This window comes from Anopheles marshallii, chromosome 3, assembly GCF_943734725.1.
Source record: "Anopheles marshallii chromosome 3, idAnoMarsDA_429_01, whole genome shotgun sequence".
Taxonomy (NCBI): domain Eukaryota; kingdom Metazoa; phylum Arthropoda; class Insecta; order Diptera; family Culicidae; genus Anopheles; species Anopheles marshallii.
In genome coordinates, this window is record NC_071327.1 from 48,934,560 (window position 1) to 48,961,868 (window position 27,309).

General features: G+C 41.1%; 4 protein-coding genes across 4 annotated transcripts; all 4 read right to left on the bottom strand.

Moving 5' to 3' along the window:
* Window positions 1-129: 129 nt before the first annotated feature.
* On the bottom strand, window positions 130-839 carry LOC128713895 (dynactin subunit 6). The gene is made up of 2 exons (XM_053808766.1): window positions 756-839; window positions 130-691 (listed from the first exon to the last, which is right to left on the bottom strand). Exons 1-2 carry the CDS (start codon window positions 773-775, stop codon window positions 130-132), a joined length of 582 nt encoding a protein of 193 aa, XP_053664741.1. The 5' UTR covers window positions 776-839.
* Window positions 840-3,070: 2,231 nt separating this feature from the next.
* Window positions 3,071-19,396, bottom strand: LOC128711618 (polypeptide N-acetylgalactosaminyltransferase 1). The gene is made up of 5 exons (XM_053806499.1): window positions 18,693-19,396; window positions 4,235-4,448; window positions 3,854-4,164; window positions 3,671-3,776; window positions 3,071-3,595 (listed from the first exon to the last, which is right to left on the bottom strand). Exons 1-5 carry the CDS (start codon window positions 19,394-19,396, stop codon window positions 3,071-3,073), a joined length of 1,860 nt encoding a protein of 619 aa, XP_053662474.1.
* Window positions 19,397-21,912: 2,516 nt separating this feature from the next.
* LOC128715730 (alcohol dehydrogenase 1-like) lies at window positions 21,913-22,984 on the bottom strand. The gene is made up of 5 exons (XM_053810641.1): window positions 22,892-22,984; window positions 22,578-22,811; window positions 22,329-22,502; window positions 22,106-22,263; window positions 21,913-22,033 (listed from the first exon to the last, which is right to left on the bottom strand). The coding sequence occupies exons 1-5, from the start codon at window positions 22,982-22,984 to the stop codon at window positions 21,913-21,915; spliced, it is 780 nt and encodes a 259-aa protein (XP_053666616.1).
* Window positions 22,985-24,857: 1,873 nt separating this feature from the next.
* LOC128712750 (uncharacterized) lies at window positions 24,858-25,969 on the bottom strand. The gene is made up of 2 exons (XM_053807624.1): window positions 25,733-25,969; window positions 24,858-25,667 (listed from the first exon to the last, which is right to left on the bottom strand). The coding sequence occupies exons 1-2, from the start codon at window positions 25,967-25,969 to the stop codon at window positions 24,858-24,860; spliced, it is 1,047 nt and encodes a 348-aa protein (XP_053663599.1).
* Between the last annotated feature and the right edge of the window lie 1,340 nt (window positions 25,970-27,309).

The following is a 27,309-nucleotide window of genomic DNA, read 5'->3' on the forward strand; positions in this document are numbered from 1 at the left end:
TTCCAACACTGCAACACATTACATACATTTGCATTAAGTAAGTTGCTAAATTAATAAATGAAGCAAAAGCTGATTGGAACGGAATATTAATGACCTTTACATGCTAAGTGCGCTTTCCCCAACCCCACTTCAAACTTGTGCCCGTACCATCTTTGGATCATAATTTGCCTTCCGGAGATGATGATAGTTTGGTAATATCTTTCGCAAATAGTCCAGCTGAATCATTTGCGTTTTCTGCTTATCCATCGCTTCACGCTGCATACATTCGCCCTCGTACAGAATCGTCTTGTCCACCAGCGTTTGTTTGCCTACCAGCCGACAACCTGCCCCAATGACGCATCCATTTCCAACGGTTACATTCGCCGACACGTAGCTCTTGCATTCGAACACATTCCGCTCACCAATCGAAAGGGCCTCAACCGTACAACCTACCTCGAATACATTATCCGGTCCAATTATTAGTGGCTTGGCTGTCCCTTCCGCGGTTAGCTGTCCGTGGTCCGGATGATCTTCCGGTATCCGGTAGCGCACCGTTGCATACTCCTCGACGATACAGTTTTCACCCAGCACGATTGGTCCCGATTCGGCTATTATTGTCGAACACGGATGGATGACACATCCGGCAGAGATCGTGATATCACCACGCAGGTTGCTGTCCTCGCATACCATCGACCGGGGCATAATTTTAAAACTAAAACAAACAATTCGTCGGTGGTTCAAGTATTATTCACACAAAGCACAAACAAATAACTTACTCATTTCGGACGATATTCATTTCTGTTCTATTCTGTTTCAATCGGCCGAGTGCAGGGATGGATGAAAACAATAAATAAACATTTGTTGTCCAAATCAGCTGTCAAAACCTCATGCACAGCAGTCCCATACGGTACAGCCTGCTTTTTTGTTGTATGACGTCATGGTAGCAATTTTATACCACATTGTGTGAGAGAGACAGAGAACATTTAAAAAGATGGTTGGTTTGAAGACAACAGAAAACAATTTCGCAAATATGAAACGAACAGCAGCATAACAATAATTTCTCAGCCCAATACAAATTATTAACATTCGGAGATATATTTTTAAACAAATAGTTTATTGTAACAATTTTTTCTCTCATTTCTGTACAACAGTCTCCTTTCTGTGCCAGTCATGTGGCAGGCATTTTTACCACATTTCGTATTGTACAATTTTCACATATTTATCTCACTTCCTTCCCGTGTGGCTGATTAACGTGATGATGCCTGATATTTTCACTCAATAGGAAAAACCAAACCGTACACAGACCGAGGAGAAAAACATTGAGCAGAGCCTTCGACATAGTCCCGATTCATTTTAAACAATTCCTACCGACGAACATGCTGGAGGTAAACATTTCAATCAATCTTCAGCTTTCCTCTACCAGCTTATACTCGTTGCTAAGCAGATTTTATGGGTGCGCATCGATGCATGGAAAAGCACATTTGGCATTTGGTGATGGCGCGTGTTGGCAAAACTTAAGTAAGCTAGCACACTCTCCGCAATACACATAAATATCTATACTTCCTTCAAAGTCCGTTCGGTTAGTCTCTTCATTAATCGGCTGTTCATTCGCGGTATTCGTTTAATACCGTGGCACTATTTTTAACGTTAAGTTCTGTGGCACTTTTGAGTTCTATTTCTTGCATTCCTTTTACTACACGATTGCCGGACCTAGGCTTATCTTGGATTTAAGAAGTGTGCTACCGGTTTTCTAACCCTTGCTTGCACAGCAGCCAAAATGTACGGGACATATTCGCGTAAGTACTTATTACCTCCTCATACGCTGTCCTTCGCAATTCCTTTGTTCATTTCCACCGTTACTATCAAATAAAACTCGTCTTGTGATGATTCATTACTTAGCAGTGATGTACTGTTATCCCTCGGTAAACGACCAGTTTAGCAAATTTCAATCTACCGCTTGTGAGTGATGTAAAAAGTTACGAATAAAAAAAAACTATCATTTTCCACTGCACAGCTAAGTGCACCTTGTCAATAATATCCTACAACGTTACAATTTCAACTTAATCGAGAAAAGCCTAATGTTGAGCTGCAATCTGTCTTAATTGCAAGTAAATTCACGGAAGGAATGATATTTTGTTTTGTTTTTGCTCGTTTGTAGCATTCTACGTTCTTGGTAAACGAACGAGTCTATGATTATAATTTAATTCAATATCCTTTCAACGGTTGAGCGATACTCTGTTTACTTCGAATACGATTCAGCAGATTTTAAAAACGTACATTGGAAGCAATAGCTGTCGAAATAAGTCTTACAAAATCATTTCCGCATTATCTGCATCTGTAGGCCAATACGATCGTCCTCTGGAACAAAGGTCCATTTCGATTTTTCATTCACCTTCAATTCCACCCAAGCTAATTGAAAAGCTATATATAATATACATTTCGCACATTTAGTTTAGTTTGGCCTATTCGCGGCTACTTTTGATCCTTTCCTACTACAATTCCATTGCTAACAACGTAGTGATGTTTGTATGCACCTTTTAATCGTTTAATTGCAATATCTGTTCTAACCCCGCCTCATTTACACCCTAACTCATTCGGAAACAATGTCCTATACTTGTAATACCCTTTCCTGTTTATCCCATTGTAATAACTAAGCCCTCTGATATCTGTTCTGTTTTGCGGTGTAACGTATATAGCCTATGGAGGAGTTAAGCTTGGTTTTTACGTTATCAACCTTAACGAGGTATTATTGTTTTGCTTCCAGTCGAAGTACTCTAATCGGTAGAGAGTAGAAGTTTATGTTAGTCAGTGGTAGTAGTGCTACTTTGAGGATAGTAATGTAGGTTGAAGATCTCGAGAGAAGTACACATATACACAAAAATAAACATACATCCGGACACCAACAAGTAACCTACCCCGATCCTGACTATCGCATCCTCCCGTATCGCGCACAAACATGCGAGAACATACAACTATACTTCCGTTTACTAAGCACACATATCCGCAGTTTGTAGTTTCACTTTTCCGCACAGCTCCGATTATGTAATTTGCTGTTTGAATGTACATGTCCACATATCATTCACATCAACCTCTACTGATGCTGGAATTCCCACTTTTGTGTTTTGATTCCCGGGTGACACGTCGCCACATGGACATAACTTTTCGTCGATAGATCACTGCTATCCAAACACAGTCCCGACTGTTTATGGCGCAGCTGCCGATGCTCGGTAAATTCCCACGTATCATCGATATCATCGTCGTCGATGCACGGAATCATCACAACAAACTTCGACTCTGACTTGCTGGCCTGCACCGTTGCACAGCTACGCTCGTTTCGCAGTACGCTACGTTTCGTTAGCGAAAACAATTGTGACGCCGATACTTCCGGTTTGAAGCAGGTGTAAATGCCAAGGTTCCACGGTTTTTCGGCGTTTTGCTGCAGCGTATCGAGACAGAGATTGTCCGCTTGCGATGCTAACCTACCGAACGCAAGCACATTCCGCGTTGGGATAAACTTCTCCGGATACACGTTTTTCATGTACCAATCGAAGCTTTTGCAGTGTAGCTTTTCACGTAACACTTTCCGGTGTGTAACGTCGCCCAGTTCGGGATGATCCTAAAATGGAAACAGCACGGATACAATATTATTGTACAACAGTGAACAAAAACCACAACACAAGAATATCCTTACTCTCAGATCGGGTCGATTTAGATACAGCAGCTCCACATAATCATCCATCCAAACGATCGCCATCCGTACCGTATTGATACCGTGCGTATCACGATCATTCGGGAAACTGTAAAAGAAAAAAATTCGTAAAAAAAATATAATTCATCAAGCTTTCTACTACCTTCCATCTAATAAAGCACTCACGAATAAGGATGAAAGTCTCGGAATATGTGCCCAATACGGGAGCATGGGATTGTCTCCAGGGTACCACCGCACTGCCACACACGGAATGACATTTCGAGATTTTCACCACCCCAACCATCCATCTGCTCATCGTAACTGCCAATGTCCCAGAAATAGTCGCGCGAAATCGCAAACAAACCACCAGCCATCGTCGGGCTATACGTGGGACAGATCTCAAGATCCTTCTCCGGACATTCGTGCTTCTGCCGTGTCCGTTCCCGCTTCGTCACATCATGCCAATCAAAGTGTCCGTCCCATGTGAATCCACCGATCTAAAAAAAAAAAGAGTTACATGTATAAAACAGGTTGTTTTGACTGACGATCGATTTATATCTTACTTACCTGAAAATCGTTGTAATCATTCGTGCTGTAGTAGAAATTTTTCGCCTCGATCACATCAATGATCGGCACCAGGACGCTCGTGGGCGACTCCTTGATCCGCTCGAGCAGTGGTTCCAGCCACTGCACCATACACTCACAGTGTGCATCCAGGAAGACTAGTACATCGGCCTTAGCCAACCGGGCTCCAGCCAACCGTGCCCGTATCAATCCGACACTAGAAAGCAAACGAATAATACAAATATCGTAAATTAATGTTAAGTTACCGAAACAGCCCCAAACCAGCGACGTGTACTTCACGTATCGTGTCACTCCGAGGTACGCCCGACCCGTTCACCTATTGTTTGCAATCAGCAACCCATAAAAAAGAGTGGCTTCCGCTCGGTTATAACTCCCCTGCAGACTGCAACACTCAGGGTAATAAATACCGCCCAATGCATCTTAAATTTCACGCCATTTTTCGCATAACTGAACTTATGTAATCTCCACGCTAGTTGCATCAATCAAGCAGCGTTGAATGAAGCCTTTAATCGAAGAGGTGGCAGCAAACTTCGCACCTCTGGGAAGCGGGACGTCGACGTCCATTCGTCTCGCTAGTGCGAGAGAATCATTAATTTCACTTTCGTATCTGCAAGCAAAAGGACCCATTGTTGTTTTCTACCGGGTGGAGTATGCTAAAGGTGACATAAATTCCGGTTTACTTGTTTGTTTATTTGTATGTTGTCTCTTGTGCAAAATCCACTAATGACTCAATCCACAAGTGGTCCACCATCATTCAGCCCACAGGCGCGCAGTTGTGCGCTCTGCTTGCAAGATGAGCAGCAAGAAGAGCAAAACGATTAGATTAGTGTGTGAGCAATTTCAGTGCAGTTTAGACCTTTTTGCCACCATGGGAATATTCAGTCGTGCAAAACGAAATGCCGACTCTTTCCAGCGGAGAAAATAGCCTTCACATCAGCGATTGTCCACGGTCCACGAGCAAGCCGTTCTAGTATAAAATGATAATGCAAAATAAATTACTCTCTTCATTGGTTAATGCATTCGTCACATTACGTTGCCTGTGGAGCTGATTGTAATCGTAACGCACAATGAGCAAGGGAAGTAAATGTGAATTATTATTAATGGTTAATGGAACCGGCATATGTGACAATGGTTAAATGAGCTTAGATAGATACGTCGTCGGTAAGCTATATTTTCCAGCAATTAATTATCCATTGAGTTAATGGTGGTTCTTGATACTATTATATTCATATTTTGGGACATTGCGAGTAGCATTATAGAAATATGTCCCAATAATCATGACATTAAAACCTTCTTAAAAGAACATTACAAATTACAATTGTGTAAGTTCATTGAATAGCTTGATTCCATGTATACATTCACTGTAGCGCCAATAATAGCACATGTGACGCTGTTCCATAGTGAATGAGGCCGACTGTTTAAATCGATACTCAATTGCCAATTGACATCCAATCCGGTTAGCTACTTAATGTGTGTAACAGTTGTTCACACCAACGCGTTGCAACGATGATGCTCTAGACATATGGAACTCGATCCCACTTACTACGGTGGAGGATTTCTTTTCATCCCTAGAGTAATCTCCGGTTTAAAATTATGGCCTTTTTTCTCGCTTGACGACATAAAACCCAACCCAAAGGGGGATTTCATTTGCCCACAAGCGTATTTCGCGTATTGTATGGCAAGGATGCAGTAAACCGAAAACCTATAGTCAAATTATCTCCCATGAAACCAAATTCTACAGTGGAGATCTTTCAAATAAGGGCATTCTGATTTTAATATTAAGCAATATTAAAATAATTATTAACAATTTATTTTGTGTCTTTAATTCGCTTCATTCGTCATTTTTTTCATCATTTCGTTTCATTCTTTAATGCGCTTGAATTTTACTTATATTTCCAGTTGGTACTACAGGTTATGGTTAAGTTGAAGCTACCTACTGATAAGAAAAACACCACAAAGATACAAACAGATTAATTGCAAAGAATCTGTATCGAATTACTTGTGGCATCGAAGTGTATTAATGAATAACCAATTAACCACTAAAGCGTGCTATACAAATTCATAAAAAAGGTAGAAAAAATCAACCTTTGCTTGAGTATCGAACAATTATAGTACTTGCTAAAAGAGTTAAGTTTTTATTGTTTCGCAATATTGAAATTCATCAAATATCTGTTTTATAAATTTATTCACTATGTTCATAATTAGAGAGTTAAAATTGTTTTTTTTTGTTAGAAGCATGGAATGTATACTAATCAATTATTATTGTATCCGGATCTGTGGAAGTATCCACAAAACCAACATCCACCATACACCAACAACCAATCCAACCGAGTATGCCCAGGATAAAGCAATTCGCAAGGAGGAAATGCCTTGTAAAATTTGAAAGATTTGTATAAACTCAACACTTTGTTGATAATGCGGCAAACGCCGTCATCATGGAAGAAATAAATAAGTAAATAAATAAATCCGTGGAAGTATCGCCAATATATAGACCAACCCCGAACCTGATCTTAATTTTTCATTCCAGTAGGAACAGCAAAACCGTACGTCTATCCACTTAGTGTATCCTATTAACAATAAACTATGGAGAGATAGTATTTGTATATAGTGTTACAATAAAAAAAAATACCGTAATATGGCCTCTAGCTTTCAAACAGTTTATTAATATAAAAAATAAGAAAGGTAATATGGTATCCTCATTTGACTGACCACCACTGTATATTGCCTTGCTGACGTAAAATCTTAAGCTGGGGGCTAAAAAGAGTATGAACGTTCTCACAACTCTTAACGGGTGTAGGTCTTAGGAGATACACTATACAACAAAGATAATTAGATTAAGTAAATCAGCAAGATTGGAGAAGGAAAAGATAAAAAGATTTTTCCAGCTTGTAGTCTACATGAGCAAAGTTATAACTTTCAGTCGTGAATGACGCAAATTAAACTCATTTCAACTTCAACTCATTCTCTACCATGTAGCAAAGCACATGTAGACAAAAAATCATAATATAGACTCTTCATTATTGAAAGTATTATTACTAAAAGGAACGAATGCATCAAGGATCATCAGTCATTTAGAACTGTATTTGTCATTCTAGCGACACAGAATTTATTATTCACAGTCATGACTCATGTCTCATGTCTCCTGAGGTAATGTTAAATATAAAAGGTTAAAGGCACATTTTATCACAAATCAACCTCCGTTTGCCGCATTCGATATCGTTAATCAATATTATCTGAGTTATTTTATCACTACCCATCGAACAAGGCAAATGATAAGCCCGTCTGTGAAGTGCGTGTTCCGAAAGAGTTTGTAAATGCGAAGATAAGCTTTATTCTCCAACCACGGCACGTAACAAGATCTATCATGTAACAACCATTACAACCTTTAGAGATTTTTATAACACCCTAAAACTACAAAACATCACACTGGCGATGAACAAGTTTGTCAATTGCGGCTGGGGGTTTCCTTATCACACCCCTAGTTAGTGGAAAGTGAAACCATAAACGCTATCAAAGTTTCACTAAACCACTTTTCATCAGTCCACACACTTGCCCAAAGTGGGGCGATTAAAAGTTTTCTAATTTGTCTGCGCCTTCCACGACCGAAGAGAAGAGTGTTAGAAGGACACGCACGGGTGTGCAAAAGAATACGCTCAATACGGCATTGGCAAAAGTTGTTGACGTCCCGGGGGATCAATCCCACCAACCGTACGGTAAACAAGTTTAGAGCGAATCGGTGCTAAAAATTTACATTTTATCAACCCACGTTACGATGCGCGATACGATGAAGGTTAGCTGTTCCGTTGGAACTAGTTGTGCGGTAGTTCGTCCTCAAAAACTGCACGGTGTGGTGCTTCCTGCCGGTGGTGATAGCGCGATGATGCGGTTGGCATAATTAACCTTCCACACACAAACACACCACCGGATCACACCAGTGTCCTTCTTCTTCGCGGTCGTTTTCGGGGTTGACCGGCCGAAGGACGGGACAAGGCAAGAAGAAAACATCCTCCGCTCTTTAGGTTAGCTTTCTCTTTTACCGCACCGGTTGTGGTTGTCTTGTCGGTCGTATGCAAATTCTGCATACCCACCACAGCACGCGTCCTTTGCCCCGTTTAAGCACACGTCTCTAGAAAGCTGGAGAGACGATCACAACATTGGGAAATGGGCGCACCGGTGGAATGATTCCCAATGGACCGGTTCCAACCACTGGATGGACAGGGGCACTGAAGGGAAGCTAAGCTACGCATGAATGCAATTCTCCCAATCTCCCCCAACCTGACATCGATAAACAGTTCATGCGTAAAAGAAACGAAAAGTTCTAATCATGGCGCACCACCACCGGTCCCATCAGCTCATGTCACCGTGTAATTGTACAACGGCAATAGTTTGTATGAGCCCCAACGAGAAGGAGCGCGAGATTAAATGAACCACGGAAGCGATAAATAGTAGCGCGGTATGATCGTGCTGATCTCGATTGCAACACGGTAGCCGGACGGCTACGAAACCACCGACGTTCCGCAGCACCGGGCCATGATTGATTGTTCCCAACAACGCCGGCGGTACACATTGTGATCATATCGGGGTGCAAAAAAAAGCATATGCCAACGGTTGAATGCATACCACCGGGCCGAACTTGACGTGGCATGAAATGAAACCGCATATCTTATGGTTCCGATCATTAGTGACAGCCTTTGGACGGATCAGAAGTTTCAACTATGAGGCGGTACAGTTACAGAAGTCTCTTGATTTGTGAAAGCAGCAGTCCGTGGTGCCTAAAAGATATTAAGATCTCTCTAGCATAGCACTGTTTGAAACACAATTGCTGGATTGTTAGAATTATAAAACGAAAAAATTACAACAATAAATTACAGTACCGAACTGGATTCCAATGATAGGATAATTTCTCATTTTAAGAGACTTGTAGCAAACACGTTAAGTAGTGCCTCAAATGCATAAATGTGATCCAATAAAACATGTGAGCGCTTTTTGTGGTCTTGGTATGTATAAAATTGATATCGTCAGAAAAGCTATCTTCCATTTTCGCTAATAACATATTTAAAAGATACACCCAGAAGAGAACCCAGCACTGTTTTGTGTTTTGTCTAGACAAAATTAGACAGCGTTATCATATAATTAGCAACGGCTAATATCAAAGCAGTAAAACGATTGCTTTCAAGGCTTTGATTATACTACATACGTTACACCGAACTGAAGAAATTTTATGAATTAAAAGTCTTGTAGTAGTCCTGTTCAGATCACCACATCATATAACGCCGCGATAGTATCTGATGATCCGTCTGGTTCATCCGAATGTTTAAGCACTTGTCCAAACAGTGAAAAAATATTTGGAGATGAACCTTGTTGCGGTGAAATTGTTTGCTAAGTCCAAGAAGCAAATTCAATAACGTTGAGGCCAACACGGAGTGACATTTGATAGCCAATTTCGTGAAAAAGTTAAGCTAAAAATGCATACGTTATAATGGAAATAAATGAAAAGACCTTATTCATATATCGAGTTCATGAAATTTTCATCATTCATGTTCTTCAATTTGGCCTTTTAGTTCTAGTTACCAAGCAAAAACGATTACAGAGAAAGCGAACACTTCCCCACAGTTGTTCAAATTTAAAAAAAGATGGTTTCAGGTGAGAATAAAGGGTGTCCCAAATCAAATTGCATCACGGTTGAAACGGTCTAGAAAATTACCTGTTGGGTATTTCCTCTTGAATAATGGAGTAGCAGTAGTTTAGAGTGTATTGTTTACATTGTTTTATGACGGATTTGTATTTGTGCAATTTGTGCAAACACGTGGAATGTCGCCACAGCACCAAGGCATGACGAAGTCGTCTTAGTGTCTCATCATGAAGCCGAAGATATTGTTCTTCACTGCCAAAGACGAAATTGATGTCCGAAGGAGTTAAAATAAATACATGATACATGATTATTGATAATGATTATGATTATGCGTCTGTTTCCTCCGTAGATACAGCACAGATGTTAGATGAGAAAAAAGTCAGATGTTGTACAGAACCTGATGTGGCGCTCAATGAAAGTAGCGTTCGTACGATTTTGGTAATGAAGTTGAATGTAATGAATTTGCCAAAAACTTACGTATGAGTTATGCGTTATTGCCTGAAAGTTTGAAAAGGATCGGTTGACTAGTAAATTTTCCACAGCATTTCAACCGAAATGCAATTTGATGTGGAACACCCTTTACTAAACGATTTCGCTATTCAACAGCAACTCAATTGCTTTCAAAATTTAGAACAACTTTAAAAAACGAATTTCTGTGAAGTTTCTCGGAGTTCTCTCGGAGCTATATGTATCTCGTGGGATTGTGCTTAAGTAATTATTTAATTTGAATCATCAATCTGAAAATATTAGTTTCATGAATCTTCACAATCGAGATTCGAAGGCATTCATTCGGTTCAAAGAATCGTCAAGAATGTTTAAATCTGAATCGAAAAGCCAGCCGCTACACGAGCATCTCTTTTGTGTGGTTGCTTCAATGGATGAAGCACACACCAAAACGCATGCCAAGCTCCAATGTACGAACGGGGACACATAAACATCTCGATCAACATTTCAAGGCGATCGACATTTCGTGACTTTAGACGTTTGTACCGTTCAAACACATCTGCGCAAAACTGCTGTCATCCAGGCCAGTGTTGCGCCTTGCTTGAAGAGACCCCCATCACCCGGCACCCACATCCAATAACTCCCCCTCCCCCACGTAAAACCGATCGTGATCGAATTCGTCCTAAAGTGCAATTGAACGCCAATGCCGTGAAGAGGATCAAACGGCATCAACCGCACGCGCGAACAGAAAAGCACAGCTCGCCGTGGAAACCTTCCAAAAATTGAGCACACACAGTTTCATTTTCTGTGCCGGCCTATTAACCGGACCGGTTTCGTTCATCGACGCTGTTTGGTCGCTGTGTGTTTGCGTGTGATGAGAAGAAACGCACGGTTGTATGGGGGAGACGGTACCGAATTTAAATATTTATGCTTATGAGAGTCAAGCTGAAGGCTTCTTTTTCTCCTCATTCTAATGGGGCCGAGAATGATGAAGCCAACGGAATGGGTGGGTGGATCGAAAGCATGAAAAGCTGTCTCCCGTCCTCAAAAGGCACGGGGCATGGCTTTCAATTCAAGGTGTGTACAGAAGGCATTAGCGTCGCCGTCCGAGGTGTGCGTTGTGGATGGTATTCTACGAGTTTGTCTACGCCGGCACACGTTTCGCAGCCGGTTGACTCATTCGCCTGCATTCTTTCGAGTAGGTAGCGTAACAAATATGGCCATCTAACCACCGATTATGATTAGAAATACGCTATTATACCTGCTACTAACATCTGTCCAATAAAGGGGATTAAGCAATCTTGAATAGCACAAAACAGGAAAAGTTGCACAATATTTTCATTTTATGCTTATAACAAAACATGCTCTACAGCAAACAAATGGTTTAAACTTTATGGCACGTTTCAAGCGCCAAACAGACAATTAGAACACACAGGGAAACCTCACGTTCTATTCCATCTGTCTACATCCTTCTGAAGATTCGGGAAAGTAACGTCCAATAGCAACAAAAACCCATTTCCCCGCCATAGTCAAATTCTTGCACGAATAATCCACAATTCTACGCAGAAGTTGATACGTTCGTGCACTGATAACAAAACAATTAACATCGGCCACTCTTACCCGATGACTGCACCCCATTACCATAACCTTATGCAATGTACACATCGAAGGGGAAATTGTGCACCGGCACCGGCGTAGAAGATTGAGTAACAGAAACGATAGTATATTTTCCATTTTCCACAAAAATATTGTTTCACCGTGCATCAACAATTGGAGCATTAAAACGGGCATTAAGCTTGGGCTTAATGTGGTTGTACTAAAGCAGGGTGGTGATGTTGTTTGTTGAATAATTCATTCATCGGCACAAGGACCACCGAAGGTGGATCAAGCATTGTGGGAACAATGAATGTATGGCAATGTTTCAAGCCCCGAAAACGAATCCCACACCAACTGCAGACTACGTGACGTGAGTGTCTTTTTGTGGCACTTCACAAAGTTTAACCTTTTCGTTGCAGGTTTTTTTAGCTGCTGAAAATAATGTCAAATACTATGTGTTTACAGTTCTCACTGCCGGTTGCAAACCATGGCCAAACGAATTGTCGGTAATTTGATGAGCAAAAGTGCAACGGTGCCTGGCTTGCCGGCTGATGCTATACGTTTCACTTGCTTTTCTTACATTCTTCGTCGCTGAGCCGTTGCATATTACCTTTTGAGGTACGCGTGTACCTTCAAACTCGCAAGCACTACTAGCACACAACAGTGAAAGCGCACACAGCTATCATTTTTCTTGAGAAACGTGCCGATCATCGTGCCGTACCAAACAGCCCCATAAGGTTACACACATGAAGCCTCCGCGCTTTGTCAAGGTGTACAGCGGCTTCTGGGAGGTTTGTCCAAACTCAACCGTGCGTAAAGAAGTGGCCAGCTAGCCGATGCACCCGACCCCAACTAATACCTTCGTGATGGTACTTCGGTGGTAAATAACAAACGTGTTAGCGAGAGGGAAGATTTTGGTGCCACCAACTTCTTGGTGTACATGGTTTTTCACAGACAAGTTAGGTTCGAGTGATGCTCTCGTGAGCTAGGAGTTCGTTAGCCATAAGGTAAATGTCGTGAAGAAAATTGGCAACAGCAAAAAATGCCTCCACTAACTGCCAACGGCGTTCCAGGCGTAAGCTATGTGAATGTAATTTTATCTCCGCTCCGGACAATGAGATACCTTACAAAAAGGCCTGCCGAATTTTGCTTTCCAACTGACCTGGGACTTGGGACTTTCAAAAACCATATTTTGGTAGCTCCGCTGGGAAAGGTTTTCCCTTTCAAATTTTCTCACCTGACTTGAACCAACTGTGTCCCGAAAAATTAATTCACTTCTTGGCAGTTCGTGAAAGAAGCAGCTCACAACCAATTTCTGAATACTTGTGTTAGGTGATGTTTTCATTAATCAGATTCATGAATCTGTATGAATCTTTGAGCTGCATAAATGAATCTCAAGGAAACATGAATCCTCAAAGAGTCGCGAATCAACGTGGATTTAACACTAGAACTACCACGCGTTTTAAGCGTGTTTCATGATGGTCACTTTATAAACAATTTCGATGTCCTGGATCATTTTTTTAATACGTTCTTGAGTTCATACTACGGAAAAAATATGGTCCGGTAGATCTAGTGTTAAGAATCATAAATACTCATAGATTCACGAATCTTTTTGGAAACATGATTTTAAGATTTTTTTTGCTTTGGTTATGACATAAGGTTTATCGATAAACGAAACAACTGAATTCTTGCAATGCTTATGCTTAATTCGTGTGAATAAACTTTACTATTTGCTCATTAACACTAAAATTACCAAGCGTTTTTAAGCGCTTTTCAATAATGATGACTTTACAAAAAAAATCGAAGATCTAGATTATGTTTTAATACGTTTTACAGTACATACTACAGAAAAGATATGTAAAAGCCACGCATCAGCTATGGTAGTATTACTTTACCCTAAAAATTAATGTCCTGAAAATGAAGCGTTCCAATCAAAATGACTGGTCCGGTAGGTCTAGTGTTAATCTGGGAATCATGAATCTTTTGAGAGTCGACTGCTGATTTGAATGACTTCTCACTAAAAATTCATATGGATGACACTTCTCAAAAGCTTCTTTAAGCACAACACCAAAGAATACCCGTACAGCTAGCCGAAAAGAACTGAATCTCATCCAACTAGGGAGTGGAAAGCGGGGGGAAGAAAAATTAAAACAAACAAAACGGTTCACTTTGGTGCTTGCGTGTACGCGATCGGCTTAACTCATACAGTTTAATCGAAAAACATCTGAAGCACACGCTGCTTGCTTGTCTCTTGGTGCTATGAAGAATCAGCACCTTCAATATGAAAACAATAATTTCTGCCTCAAATACTTCTTTCCTTTTAAACGCAACGCAACTCCACCGATGCCAGAGACGGCTAACTTTTGGAGAAACTTCAAAACAGCACAAAGGTCCACCTCATCTCTGGGGCCGGTTCATCCGGCAAGGGTCGGCAGGCAGAGAGAGAAGCTTTGTGTGTAAATTATTGATAATTTTCACCACGACCATCTCCATCACCATTCGGGGTACAGGAAGAGGAAAAGCGGGATGAATCACGAACCGGGGGAAGACACAACAAAAAGATCGGCGAACACTTTCACTGGCGATTAGTGCGCGTTCCTTCGCTTCATTGCTGGACGTTTTGGAGTCATGCCCTCCGTGGTCAATGTGGCTTTTAGCCGAAGCACAAAGCTTTACGTTTCCTGCTCAAAGCAAAACTTTTAACGCTGTACGGTGAGACACGATCGTGCCATGAATACTACTGCCCGCACAAACCCAACAGAACAATGGCAACTCTAATGCACATTGGACTTTTTCCGCTCATGCAACCATGCAACATGTACCACAAACGGGCAGCAGTTTTCTTTTCACGACAGGTGATAAAAATATTCTGTTCCACTTCCTGTGCTGCCAGCTCTCCGATGTCTGTTCGATGTTCGATCGATGCGATCTCCCTTTATCTATTCGAAACATTTTGCCCGTGGAAAGTGTGGGGAAATTGAAAGGAAAACATGTGCAGCAGCAATTAAAACTGTACCGGATAGTTATTTTCAGCAGCATGAGATGCGTTGGTAATCATAAACACATGCCAAAAAGGGAAAAGGGTGAACGAAACAAGCATACCGAGCAAACGGTGGTTCAAATATGTGTGCTACAAAACATAACAAAAACATAGGATCAATTACTGTTTGCCACAATTCCACGCCAAAGTATGAATACAAAATTTACTCTTAGTCTTTCTAACTTATGGTATGATCCGCCCCTATGACAAGCCTAGACCACTTGAGGTTATAGTACCAATAAAGCAGATGAAGAAGATCTCGCATATAGACCCAATATTAATTTTAAAACGATTCCACGGCCAAGCCTTAGTAAACCGACTGCATTAAACGATATTATTCACTGTGGCAATAAATTTATATGGTAAATAAATTAACCCATTACATCCCAGCAATACGAAATCTTCATCTAAATGGAAAAAAATAGTATGAAATTTTTTAGTCTTTCTAGAAATGACCGAATATTAGGGGCTAGGATATTATTTTCATTAAGCAAGAACATATTTCATTATGTTCTTCCACTTTTGCTCAAAAATATATTCTTAAGGTTGTTTTTAATAATTTTGATCATCATCAGTTAGATTGTTATTGATTGAAATTATAAATGATTTTTTTTCGGTAATTTGTTCCCGAACTTTTGACACTACAAAAATGACCAAAACTAAAAGCACTCTTAAATTATCATCTGATAAAATCGAAAACTGTGCCATTTACTTTAATAACTACTGTTTACTGTTAGAAACGAGAATTTTTATACGCTGGGATATACTACTTTACTATAGGATGAATGATGATGATGATGATGAGTACTATAGGTTGAAAAGGGGAATATTTGATACTAATGCTAATAAAGAAACAACAACAACCGAACCCGCTTAGAAACAGATTATCAACCCCGAAGCTATCCGACAGTTTCAGGCCAACAAGAAACCAACAAACTAAATTGCTGATCAAACTGCAACCTCATAAAACATACTCCAAATGACCTAGAACCAATAAGGGATAGATCGTGCTTCCGATGTTATAAATTCAAGGGAAATCTTGGGAAAGTTACTTGAAAGGATTGTAGTTAATAGGATTAAGGATTAGTAGTTTTTCCTGGTAGATGACCCCTATGACTATTTTTAGTTGTTCTACAGGTTTTACATTTTACGATGGTACAACAAGCGTGCTAATCCATAGAAATAAAACATAATAAAACAACCCGAATCATTCGACTAACAATACATAATCCAAAAGCATAATACAATTACATTTGCCACACACGCCAATTACGTCTGAGAGCATTGCAATTAGAATCACTTAACATTTATTCCGATATTAATTAGCGTTTAGTGGTTAATGTGAACAGTATCTTTTACCGACCAGAAGGGTGTTTGGAAAAATAAGCCACCCTGCAAATTAAGCACCGAGACTTCCCCGGGAGCAAACCGCACACACTAAGTAAACCGAATAAGCTTTTCAACCATTGCCAACAATTGCTTAACACCGGCAGTAATTGTTTATCGTATCGGTTTTAATTCACTTTTCTTCCATTATCCCCTCAGCCCCACTCTGATAAACCTAAAAGATGTGACGGTTTCGTAGTGTTTTCTCGCACAAAACTCGATCGCACCTTGGAAGTCCACCGAGCGCGAGGAAATTAGCTCCATTAGGCAACGGTTACTTGTAAGCACTCCAATGGAGAAACCTTCTCCCGCCCCCAAGCTTAGACTCATGGACCAGCTGCTTCTAGCGGGGAAGGCCGGACCGCAGAAGATTACCAAAGCGTTAAGAAGCTAGCACGCCGAACAAGGGCCGACGATCGTCGATTCATTCCTTCTCCCCTACATTCGTTGTTGCGGCCAGCGGCCCGAAACGGAATTCCCGCTCGTTCTAGACGTACAACAAACAACAAACATTTGGATAAGGCCGCTTTCCCTTCATTGAAACCACGCGACCAACCAACACTACCGACGCGTCGTGCGTTGATCTATCGCTTTTTTCTCCCAAATCCCAAACTGGAAGCCACACATCACCTTCATCGTGAGTTTCGAGTCTGGATTAAAAAAACGAAAGATTTGGCCCAATGCCAACAAACGAAAAGACGAACGTGAATGTGTTCGCGTGGGGTGGACACAGAAAGGGAACTTCCACAGTACGGCAGCAGCGGTCAGTGGTTCTGGTTGATTTTGGATCTGTAATACTTGGTACAGAAGAGTGAGTCGAACCAAAAACAATTTCGGAGATGGAAATTGCACATTTAGGAGATGTTGAACTTTGCCAGTTCGGCTGAGCAACGTGAGTAAAATGTTTAGCATTTTCTTTTGCTCCCTGATAGAGAGTTCCACTCTTTAGCACGTTCAGTCATTTAAAACTAGACAAACGTATCATTAAATTCGCTGATTTCAAATAAAAGCCCAGATGGGATTTGGTACCAGATGGGATTTGATGGTAATAGAACAAAATATTAGCTGAATAACAATGAAAATTGGTCATGTGCTAAGAGACACTGCTTCAAATGAAACAAGGTGTCGAGAATGATTCCGTATTAAAAAAAGAGGATTATGACTATCCCAACAGTCACAGTGAAGAGAACAAGCATGATTCCAGTAACTGGTAGGATCAGATCAGTATAATTTACTATAAGTTCATAAATTTGGAAGAAAACATCGTAAGAGATCGCTAGAGAGAGATCTAGCCGAGCGCTACTTGAAAAAGCAGTAGGATTAGTAAGATAAGGGATTTTATCTCGCGGGTTTGATTCTCCGGATGATACACTGACTAAAAAACACTCATTCCTTTCACTAACATATTTATTGATTAACCAATAGTAATATGAAACAATGGCACCATTTCACGGTTTTGTAAAGGAAATGTCTCCAAACAAATGGGAAGTGTTACATAGATTAAATTTGCAAGAGCTATTCGGCAAAGGTCTGATATGTTACGAAATATATTAAAATAAGATAGTTCTTGCATTTATCTAATGGCATATGAATTTTTCGAAAAAGGCGTATAAAAGCAGGCACAAAGCCTCTATACAATGAGTAAAATATATATAAATATACTTATGAATTATGGTCAGAGAAAATATAAAGTTTCATCGTTGGAAATTCTGCCCAAATCGAAAGTATGAAACTGCCGTAATGAGTCAAAATCGCAATGACTATCCAAAATCCCGAAGTTAAAACAATACAACCGTAAATGCACCGCAACGACGGGTTAAAGTAATCTGATCGTGTTAAAGAAGGAAAGACTAACTAAAGTACAGCCAACCAACATACATAAAACAACCTGCCAACGAGTCCGAGACCTCGGCCGATTCGGTGGTCGTGGTGGGAAAAAACTTAAACCGGGTGCCGGTGGCCCTTCAGTGGTAACGCTGGTGACGTGGAGAAGAACGGAAACAATCAAACAACAAACAGAATATTCAATCTCCATCACGCTCGCGCTGTGGAGTGCTGAACCAAAAACAAAAAAGATACATCGACATACAAGCAACACAGGCCCGGAACTAAGTACGTGTGTGTGTATGGGACGTAGAGTGACGTGAAATGAGTCAACGTCCATGGTGCGCAAACCACGGGCGCGTTAAAACCACACACAATACGTGTCCACATCCGTTCAAGCGCGTGCGCTTACCTCTGTGTGTGTTTCGTTGCATTTTTTTTATGGGATCTCGCGAGTTCTTCTTTTTTCATATTCCTTTCCCTATCCATTCCCGCCTTCGAGCCATCGTCGTACTCACCGTTGTCGTTGCCGGAGCACCTTCACCTTCGCCGGGAGCCGGGTTCGGACGTAGTAGTCGAGCTTTCCCTTCAACTCCACGTTGGTGCTACCATCGTCGACCAGAATGATCTCACGCAGAAGCCGGCCGTCGGCCGTATTCAGCACGCTGTGAACCGTACGCAGCAGCACCGAGTAGGGCTCGTTGTAGAAGATGATGATGACGCTCGTCGACGGTAGGCTGGTCAGGTCATAGTGTTTCCGCTTGCAGGACGGATGACGCCCGTCCGGGGGCGTACGGTTGTAGCTTAAATGTTCACTAAGCTCCTCGTTTAGCGCGATCGTGGCCAGCTGCTTTTCGCCAATTTCCTTCGCATCGCCGGTCAGCTCAACGCCCTCACCGTTGTTACCGAGCCCGGGTCGCTGTTTGGCAAGATCAGCCAACACCAGCCGCTCGAACAGTGCATCGCCCGTCTGTGCGGGCAGTAGGTTGCCCTTGTTCACCGTACCACTGGCCGCCGCCTCAGCGGCCGCCAGCAACTCCAACCCGTTCACATGCTGCGCAATCTGTGGCAACGGTTTAGCCTGCTCGAGGGAACTCCCGAGGGAGTTTGGTGAACCATTTAGGTTTTTGAAGTAGAACAACACGAACAGCCCGAGCACCAGCAGCAGCGCGACGCGCGTATACAGATTGCGCCGTATGCTGAGTCCTCCGCGAAAGAACATCGCTGCTATCCGCCCGGTTCCAGTTCCGTGCCACTGAAACTATTCCCCTCGGTACACCCCTTGCTGCTCTCCTCTCGCTCCCGGTCAGCTACAGTAGCAACGAGATGCCTTCCTTTCGTCCACCACGATCATCGAGACATTCGGCGTTGCACGTTGCTTCCGGGTGCTCCTGAATATGCTGAATGTTGCTAAATTGCTTATCTCTTTATGTGCTCCTTCTTCGCAGTGTTGAATAAGGAAAAAAATGAAACCTAATTCGATCCAACTCAGCAGCTTGACATTTCGATCACAAGACTGCGACCGAGGAAGGCTTTTTCCTACAATCAAACAGGCTGTGTGTAATTTGGCAGATGTTCAGAATTCTATCAACAAAGTCGTAGCAACGTCGTGCGGTTGATACTTGGATTGATTCTCTCATTCGCGCCGACCCGGCGCAATAGGGTCGTATTAATTATGTCTCACTCCTCGCAGCATCCGCAACAACAAGCTGTGTATGCCGTCGTTGTGTTTACGTTTGCCTTCCAACTTATTTGATAAGGATGCTGTTGAATGTGGCGCTTATTGGCAAGTTGCACTCACTCACGATTGTGTTAGTGTATGTGTCGCTGCTGTAAATTTCCTTTCTCCTGAACGTTTCAAGGACGGATGCACAAGCGCATTGAATGGCCAATTCCAATAACACCTGTCGAAGCATTCGCTGGAATTTCCGATGAGCAAAACAAAACGGGCTTCAAATCAAATGGAGAATTTCACCGAGATGGTACCGGGTGTGTAACATGTAAACGAAAAAAAACTCTTCACCAAGCGAAGTTGTACCGGAAACATACAACAGTGAGTAAACCCATTCAAAATATTAAAGCTGTCGCACAATTATCGCAGCTAAAATTTCACTTCATTCACGCTTCCACTGTACACTATTGTCGATCCTCACTGTTACACAAATACCGCTAAAACTTAAAAGCTAGGTAGAACCGAAAGCCGATGATTTCTTTTCTGTGAGGTTGTGTGACTTTCGGTCGGAGGAAGAACTTCACTTGTTGGTTTTGCCTTGGCGCTGATTTCGGCTCCAACAGACGGTCGGTAATCTGCGTCGCTTCGTTGATGCGATTGTGATTGAGGAAACGGGTTTTTGGCTCACTAACCGTAAACACCTCTTCACACACTTATCACACGCCGTAGCAGAACCAGCGCCAGTCACCCGCGAGGAACCTCCGCTTCCAACGGGGTCGAAAAATTGTTTGAACAATGAAACATCTGACAGGGAAAACCAACCCTCCGAAATATAAACAAACTGTCTGACATTAAGGCACTGTTACACCATGCGAGATCGTACATTGTTTCTGTCTCGTGGAGATAGCCGAATGTTTCATTTCAACCTTTTACAGTTCATTTAATTAGCACGATAGTCTAAATATTCCAAATATAAATCTATATAACGAAACAAAATCAACTAAAATTGTCATTTACATGTATATTTCATGCCGATTTTCGATAAGCTGCAGAAAGGGTGAATTGTTAATTTTTGGTGGAAATATTTTTAACCCACCCTGTAATTGACGTGTACATTTGACAGTTGTCAGATTTGTTATTGTATTGATTTGAAAAGCGGCTTTCTTTTCTAGTCGCAGTTTTTCAGAATTGCTTGCGCGTTATGCCATGCGGCGTTTCCGTACGAAAGTAATATTTGTTTTAATTGAAGGGGCGTTTATTTTAATCATTGCTTTGAGTAAATGTTTTTTTTTCGTCTTCCATTAGTTTGAGATTGGGGTTTAGGTCGAATCCTTTATCCAAATCGTTAATAATTTTAACTAATATTTAATGAATATTTTGAGAATTCTTTGTTAAGAAACATGCAAAAAACGAATCGACTCTCAAAAGATTCATGAATCTTTAAGAATAAATAACCCTCACGGTTGATCAATTATCAAAGGATGAAGAATGTACAACGATTTGTCATCAAGACTTCACAACTGAATACTTACTGAAATTCTTGAAGCATGAGGTTTCATTAATCTTCAGATTTCAGGTATGTTCTAAATAATCAAATATTCATAAATCCAAATCAGATTCAATGAAAACTAATTTAAACTGTTTAATATTATCAACCCATACAACTTTAAATCTTTTATCTGGCACTAAAATGTATTCAGTTTCTTATCAAAAACTGCTGAACATTTTTGTGGAATCTTAGCTTTGATGTTGCATGTTCTGTACATCGTATCGTCATTATCATCTTCACCAAGCCTATTAATTTACTATGGCTTAACGGAAGTAATCAACGATAGCGGAAAGCCTACGTATTGCCCTAAATCAACCAGAACCAACCCATAGCCCTAGTGCATAAGATGCTTTGGTTGCAGACTTTCATAAACTATATACCACACGCGTCGGAGGCAACTTAGGGCTAAAGTAAACACAACAAAACGAGACAGTTTGTTACCCAACACAGAAGCATAAATGATTGTAATCCTTTATTCTATTTTACTGATCGTCATGGTCATCGTCATACCAAACATTCACAAATATTGAGACGGTGGGTAGTTATGGATAGAGATCTTGCCATCGTTACAGATCCAAGTTGAACCGTTCTCTCCCTGTACGATAGCTTGTACCACGCAGGCTCCCACAACATCTGGGCTGTATCGAGTGAAGAAACGAAACGATATAGTTTCACGTGAATAAAGCATTGGATTCACTTCCAAAACTCACCTTTGCGGGGCGTACGGATGCTTGAACTCTCGGAACATTGTTTGCAACGCCTCTATCTCGATGGACAATTTTTTTACACTTTCAAACATTCGCGTACGTGTCCCGCCCGGACAAATGATTATAAACTTTACACCAGTTTCCATGAAGACGGGTTGAACCTGTGGATTGAGGGGACATGTGGAATGATTGCATGTTGTCTACAAATTCCAGCAAAATGCTTTACCCCTATTGAGCGTGTAAAACCAATTATGCCATGCTTTGACGCACAATACACGGGAAGAAATGCGATCGGTTCAAGTCCTGCCGTCGATGCCACATTCACTATCACGCCACCTTTACCGCCCTTTGCGCGGGACATTATATTAAGTGCAATCAGGCACGAGTTGATTATACCCGTCTGAAAGAATGGGAAACAATAAAAAAGTGGCTATTAAATCAACTGGCATTTGCATTGAATATCTCTCCCAGTTACCAGATTAACTCCGATCAGTTTATCGGGTACATCACTCTCCACAATCCCGGCCGAGTTCACCAGAATGTCTATCGATCCTAGTGCCGCCAATACATCCTTCTCCAAAATCTGCTTCAGTTCCGCTCGAATGGAGATATCGCAGGTTTTAGATAGAACCATTGCATCAGGGCTTTGTTCCTTCAGGTGCGTTGTGCTCGCATCGGACAACTCCACCACGTCAAGAATAAACAGTTTCTAAAGCAGTTTACAGAACAATTGCAGAAAAGAGATCCTTTTATGCGTTGCTTCTTTTTTCGAGGTCTTCTTGTACACACCTTCACCCCCTCTTTGAGCAGATGTTGCCCTATGGCTATTCCCATGCCACCGCAGCCTCCAAAAACTACCGCGCTTTGACCCGCCAAAGACATTTCCACAACAATTTGCACCAACACTGTATCGAAACCTGTGATCGTTAGCACAATTTGTTTTTTACTTAACACACAATTTCCACTGTGAAACGGATTAATAAAAAAATCGGTCTAACTGGTTCGAACTATAAACGATGAATGACTGCACCTCAACGTTTGAGATGCCTTTTACACTTTGTTGCCTAGATCGTTAATGTATGCCACTTTCGCGGCCTAACCGCAGATCGGAGCCGCAGTCAGAGGAAGTTAGTACGGCAAGGTGAACCGCTCGAATTAATTGCTACGCTAGTTAGGCTTAGGTGCGAGCGTTATTGATAAGCATCAGCCTCTACTGCTATCGCACTACATCTCTGGATGCAACTACGGCACCTGGAGAGGAAAACTCACGATTGGTTTGAAATATATTTGAAATATTAGTAGCATAAGTGTAGTGTCCGTAGGCTTCAGACGCTAATCTTTACATCGTGATTGCATAATTTGGAATTGGGAATGACCCTACAATGCAAGTACAATTCTCTATTAATCGCACACCGCTTGATATACTTGATATATACTTGATCTGTTTAATTGATAGGCATGATTGCTTTGATATGCAACAATACGTTCCAGAGCAAACCACGCAACTTAACGGAATACATGCGACTTTGTGTGTGGGACTTTGTATAAAGCACGAACTGCATTCCGGTGTAAATTACATGTGAGTAAATTCATTATTGTTTGGTAAATCATTAGTGTTGATAGTGCAAACTAGTTCGTTCGTTATAAAAACCGTCAACCTACTGTTCTATACCGTTAACTAAATGCTCCTACATTCGTCGAGCAGTTCGCTCAATGTGTCGTTCCGGGTCACTCGTCATATTATCGTATTTGGATGCGACGCCGGTCTTCACCGGGCCGTTACAAAATCCTCTCAGGGCGACGGAATAAAATCCTATCCCGATCGATCCACCGTACGCAGGACTAGCTACGGGTAAATTAAGTCAACGAAAGCCAGAAATGGCAGGCCTAGACCTCTTGAGGATGTTGTGCCGGCAAGGAGGATCTGTAGAGATAGTTCATCCTAGGAACTTTTCGTGAACTTACGTAACATAATTTGATGAACGAAGTTCGTTCTTCCTCCGAACTGTACAGGTATAGTTTATGCGACCCAACCCTAGTTCTCGTGTGTTAGTTTTCTGCCTAACACCTCAGAAGATATGGATCTAATCTTATCTCTAAAACTAGTAATTCACTAAGTCAATATGTATATTACTAGCAGGAAGGCAAGGATGAAAGAATTTTGCCAACTTTATTGGGTTAAACGATATGGCGTCTTCTCTTCTTATTTTGTGTAGAGCACTTCAATCTCGCTGGTCTGTGACATTTCTGGACCTTATTTGACCGGGGGCGGGTTGCTAAACAACCGGTACAAATTTCCAAATAGCGCATTATTGAATTTCCAAGGGATCTTCAAAACAAAATACGCTCTTCAAGGTATCTTCCTTTTAAACATTATTAAAATGAGTTCGTCTCTTTTGAACGGAATACATGTTGAAAGCTATCCACATGGCAGTCTTGCTTGTTTCGTTGATTAAACAGGTGTAGCTTGGAATAATCTTATCGAATAATTGAAAGACAAACACATCCGTCAACTTAAAGGAAAATCAAAATTAGCTAAAACTACAAAACAAAACGATAACTAGTGAATTTTTTTTTTTATTAAACTATAGATATAAGCCACGTTGTAGCAAAGATATAATCTATACATTACATTCTGAATCATTTAGCGTTGTACATTACGTTACGGTCATACAAAATTATTTCATTTCTATGTCTCTAACTCAACAACATGAGACGTCAAAGAGAGTCTGTTGCTTAATTACATTACTATTTTCTATTTTGTTTTCTTTTCCCAACGATCACGTTCCGCGTGCTCCTTTATTACATGTTTTGCCAGTAGAGTATACTGTATCGATTGATTACATATTGGACACTCTTTCATCAAGTGAGTTTTCTGGTGGTATAGCAATTGATCATGTTTATCAAATCTTTGTTTACATGTACAACATACGTTCAACATAGGCTTCAACTCCAAACGGTTGGCAAGGTCCGTGGCGTTCTGTTCAAATGTTTTACAATTGCTTTCGTCGGATGAATAGCGTGTTTTCTTCCTGGCACAACTAAGCGCTATCGGGGATGATTCTGCATTCTTATCTTTTGTATCATTTCCATTTGCGTTTCTCTTGCATTCTACCAAAGATAATCCAGTCCTCGTATTACCTTTTGCTGCTTCAATTGTGCTAACAGATCCAACCTTTGCTGCAGTTCGCAATGGCTTCTCATCGTCGCACGGCGGTTGCGAAGGTGGATTCTCACCTTGATGTGCCTCATCAACTTCCGTTTTGCTTTGTACATCTGTATCAATTAGGAGCTTTTTCTCATAATTCTTCTGAGATTCTTCACTTCCCACATACAGTCTTTCCCTTATGCCAGATTCAATTTTTTCTTGTTTTACGCCGGGGTATTTTGTTCTCTTCAGCACGGCATTATTGATTTCAGTATAGTCCAGGCACTCTGCTTTCACCAATGATTCTTGCAGTTTCTGCTGATTAATCTGCACTTGATGACTGTATCCGTAAAATATCTGTACCGATTTGTAACATTCAGTGCAAACGTTCATCGGTAGTCCTATTTGATTGTTAATCTAAAACCATGACATGACGTTCATTTACATTCATTTTAATCCACTGGACGACATGCCAAACTTACCGGGAAAGGAAATACGTGCTTCAACATGGTGCAGAGTCGTTCCTCGATGATGGTGGTGCTTTTTTCGCCAAAGTTGCTGCCCAAACATAATCGACAGTTGGCTATGTAACTCGTCGACAGTGGAACTCCGTTAAATAGTCGAGCCTGCAGTTGTTTCACGCGAGCATGGCAACTAGGCAGTGGTACAAGGGGTGGTGGCAAATCCTTACCAAATGGAACACTTCTAGTGCCACTCATTTTGCGCTACCAGACCAACCCAATTCTTCAATTTGTTTGGATCCACGTTTTCCTTCCTGCACAACAAATTGTCTACATGGATAAAATATACTGCGTGAAGCTTTTGAGAACTATGAACATTCCAAGAAAATGTTTTTTTCCGTATCAGATAGTTAAAAGATGGTTGGCAAATGGTATTCATAAAAATTCTAGATTGTACATTGGTTATTAAAAGTGAATAGAACCCAAATTAACACAAGCTACACTTATTTGTTTTACCGCTGAAATGGTTTGTTTTGATCACACAACATGACAGCTGCTCGTAAACGTCAGTTCTGCCGTGGGCTGCGGTCGTAAAGTTCAAGACGCTAGGCAGGTGCGTCAAACTAATTTTACAAAAGCACATACAGACAGTGCCCGAGATTCGCTATTATAGCGAACCACTATAATTTGAGAACGATTGGCGTTTCTCGAAATTCCGCTAACGTCGAATTCGGTTTGTTGATAAAATTGTTTTTACTTCAAAGATACATAATTGATTTCCTTCTCTACACTTAATTTATTTAGCAATCAGGTGAATTCCAAAGAATACAGTCGATATCAGAGATACACGGATAACGTGTTCCAGAGAAATCCGCGTATCTCGAATATCCGTGTATCTCTAGTTTCGCCTTAACTACCGGTTATATGTCGTATTAAGGGAACTCTTGAACTCCCTCTTGAACGTTTCAAAAATTTCAATTAACCTTCGGATGAAAGGGGGGGGGGGGGGGGGGGGGGGTTCCTCTCATTATTTAAATTGTGAGTTAAAGGTCGCCATAAAGAATTAAACCCCACAAGAGATAACTCACGACATCAATCATTCGTTTAAAGTCGCCGTGAAGAGTTCAATCTTTATTTTTTTGTGAATGATTTAATTTTTTGCAGTTGAGTTAAATCGCACAGAGTTACAAGCACTCGCCTTGGACATTCCAATTAACTCACACCCAACAAAGATTTAAATCATTCATTCATTCTGAATCATTGTGAAAATCACTAGCATAAGCTGTTCACAATGCCGCATCGTTCACCATCGAAATGTACCATAGTATTACATGAAAATTTACGAATTTCGCACTAGCGATTTAGTAAAAAATATCCAAAGATTTAGGCAAAGTGTGTTTACTTTGCCGCTCAAAGGATGGGTTCTATAGAACAGTGTTGATTGAAATGAAAACCAGTAACAAAATGCACAGCAAACAGTAGAGATTCTAATCTTATTTTATTGTTTTGCTTAAATTCGTAGCAAAGAAATACATCTAGAGGTGGTTGTGTTTGGTGTAACAGAGAATTGTTCCACGAAAAGAAAGAAACTAGGATTC

Bases quoted from the DNA above. Each gene is read 5' to 3' on its own strand.
- LOC128713895 (XM_053808766.1), bottom strand. From the start codon at position 775: ATGAATATCGTCCGAAATGA. The intron at 692-755 runs GTAAGTTATTTG...TGTTTGTTTTAG, and splicing joins ATGAATATCGTCCGAAATGA to TTTTAAAATTATGCCCCGGT.
- LOC128711618 (XM_053806499.1), bottom strand. From the start codon at position 19,396: ATGTTCTTTCGCGGAGGACTCAGCATACGGCGCAATCTGTATACGCGC. The intron at 3,777-3,853 runs GTGAGTGCTTTA...TTTCTTTTACAG, and splicing joins CGAGACTTTCATCCTTATTC to TTTCCCGAATGATCGTGATA. The intron at 3,596-3,670 runs GTAAGGATATTC...TTTCCATTTTAG, and splicing joins TAAATCGACCCGATCTGAGA to GATCATCCCGAACTGGGCGA.
- LOC128715730 (XM_053810641.1), bottom strand. From the start codon at position 22,984: ATGTCTTTGGCGGGTCAAAGCGCGGTAGTTTTTGGAGGCTGCGGTGGC. The intron at 22,812-22,891 runs GTGTGTACAAGA...AAACTGCTTTAG, and splicing joins TGCTCAAAGAGGGGGTGAAG to AAACTGTTTATTCTTGACGT. The intron at 22,264-22,328 runs GTAAAGCATTTT...CTCAATCCACAG, and splicing joins GTTTTACACGCTCAATAGGG to GTTCAACCCGTCTTCATGGA.
- LOC128712750 (XM_053807624.1), bottom strand. From the start codon at position 25,969: ATGAGTGGCACTAGAAGTGTTCCATTTGGTAAGGATTTGCCACCACCC. The intron at 25,668-25,732 runs GTAAGTTTGGCA...TCATGGTTTTAG, and splicing joins AGCACGTATTTCCTTTCCCG to ATTAACAATCAAATAGGACT.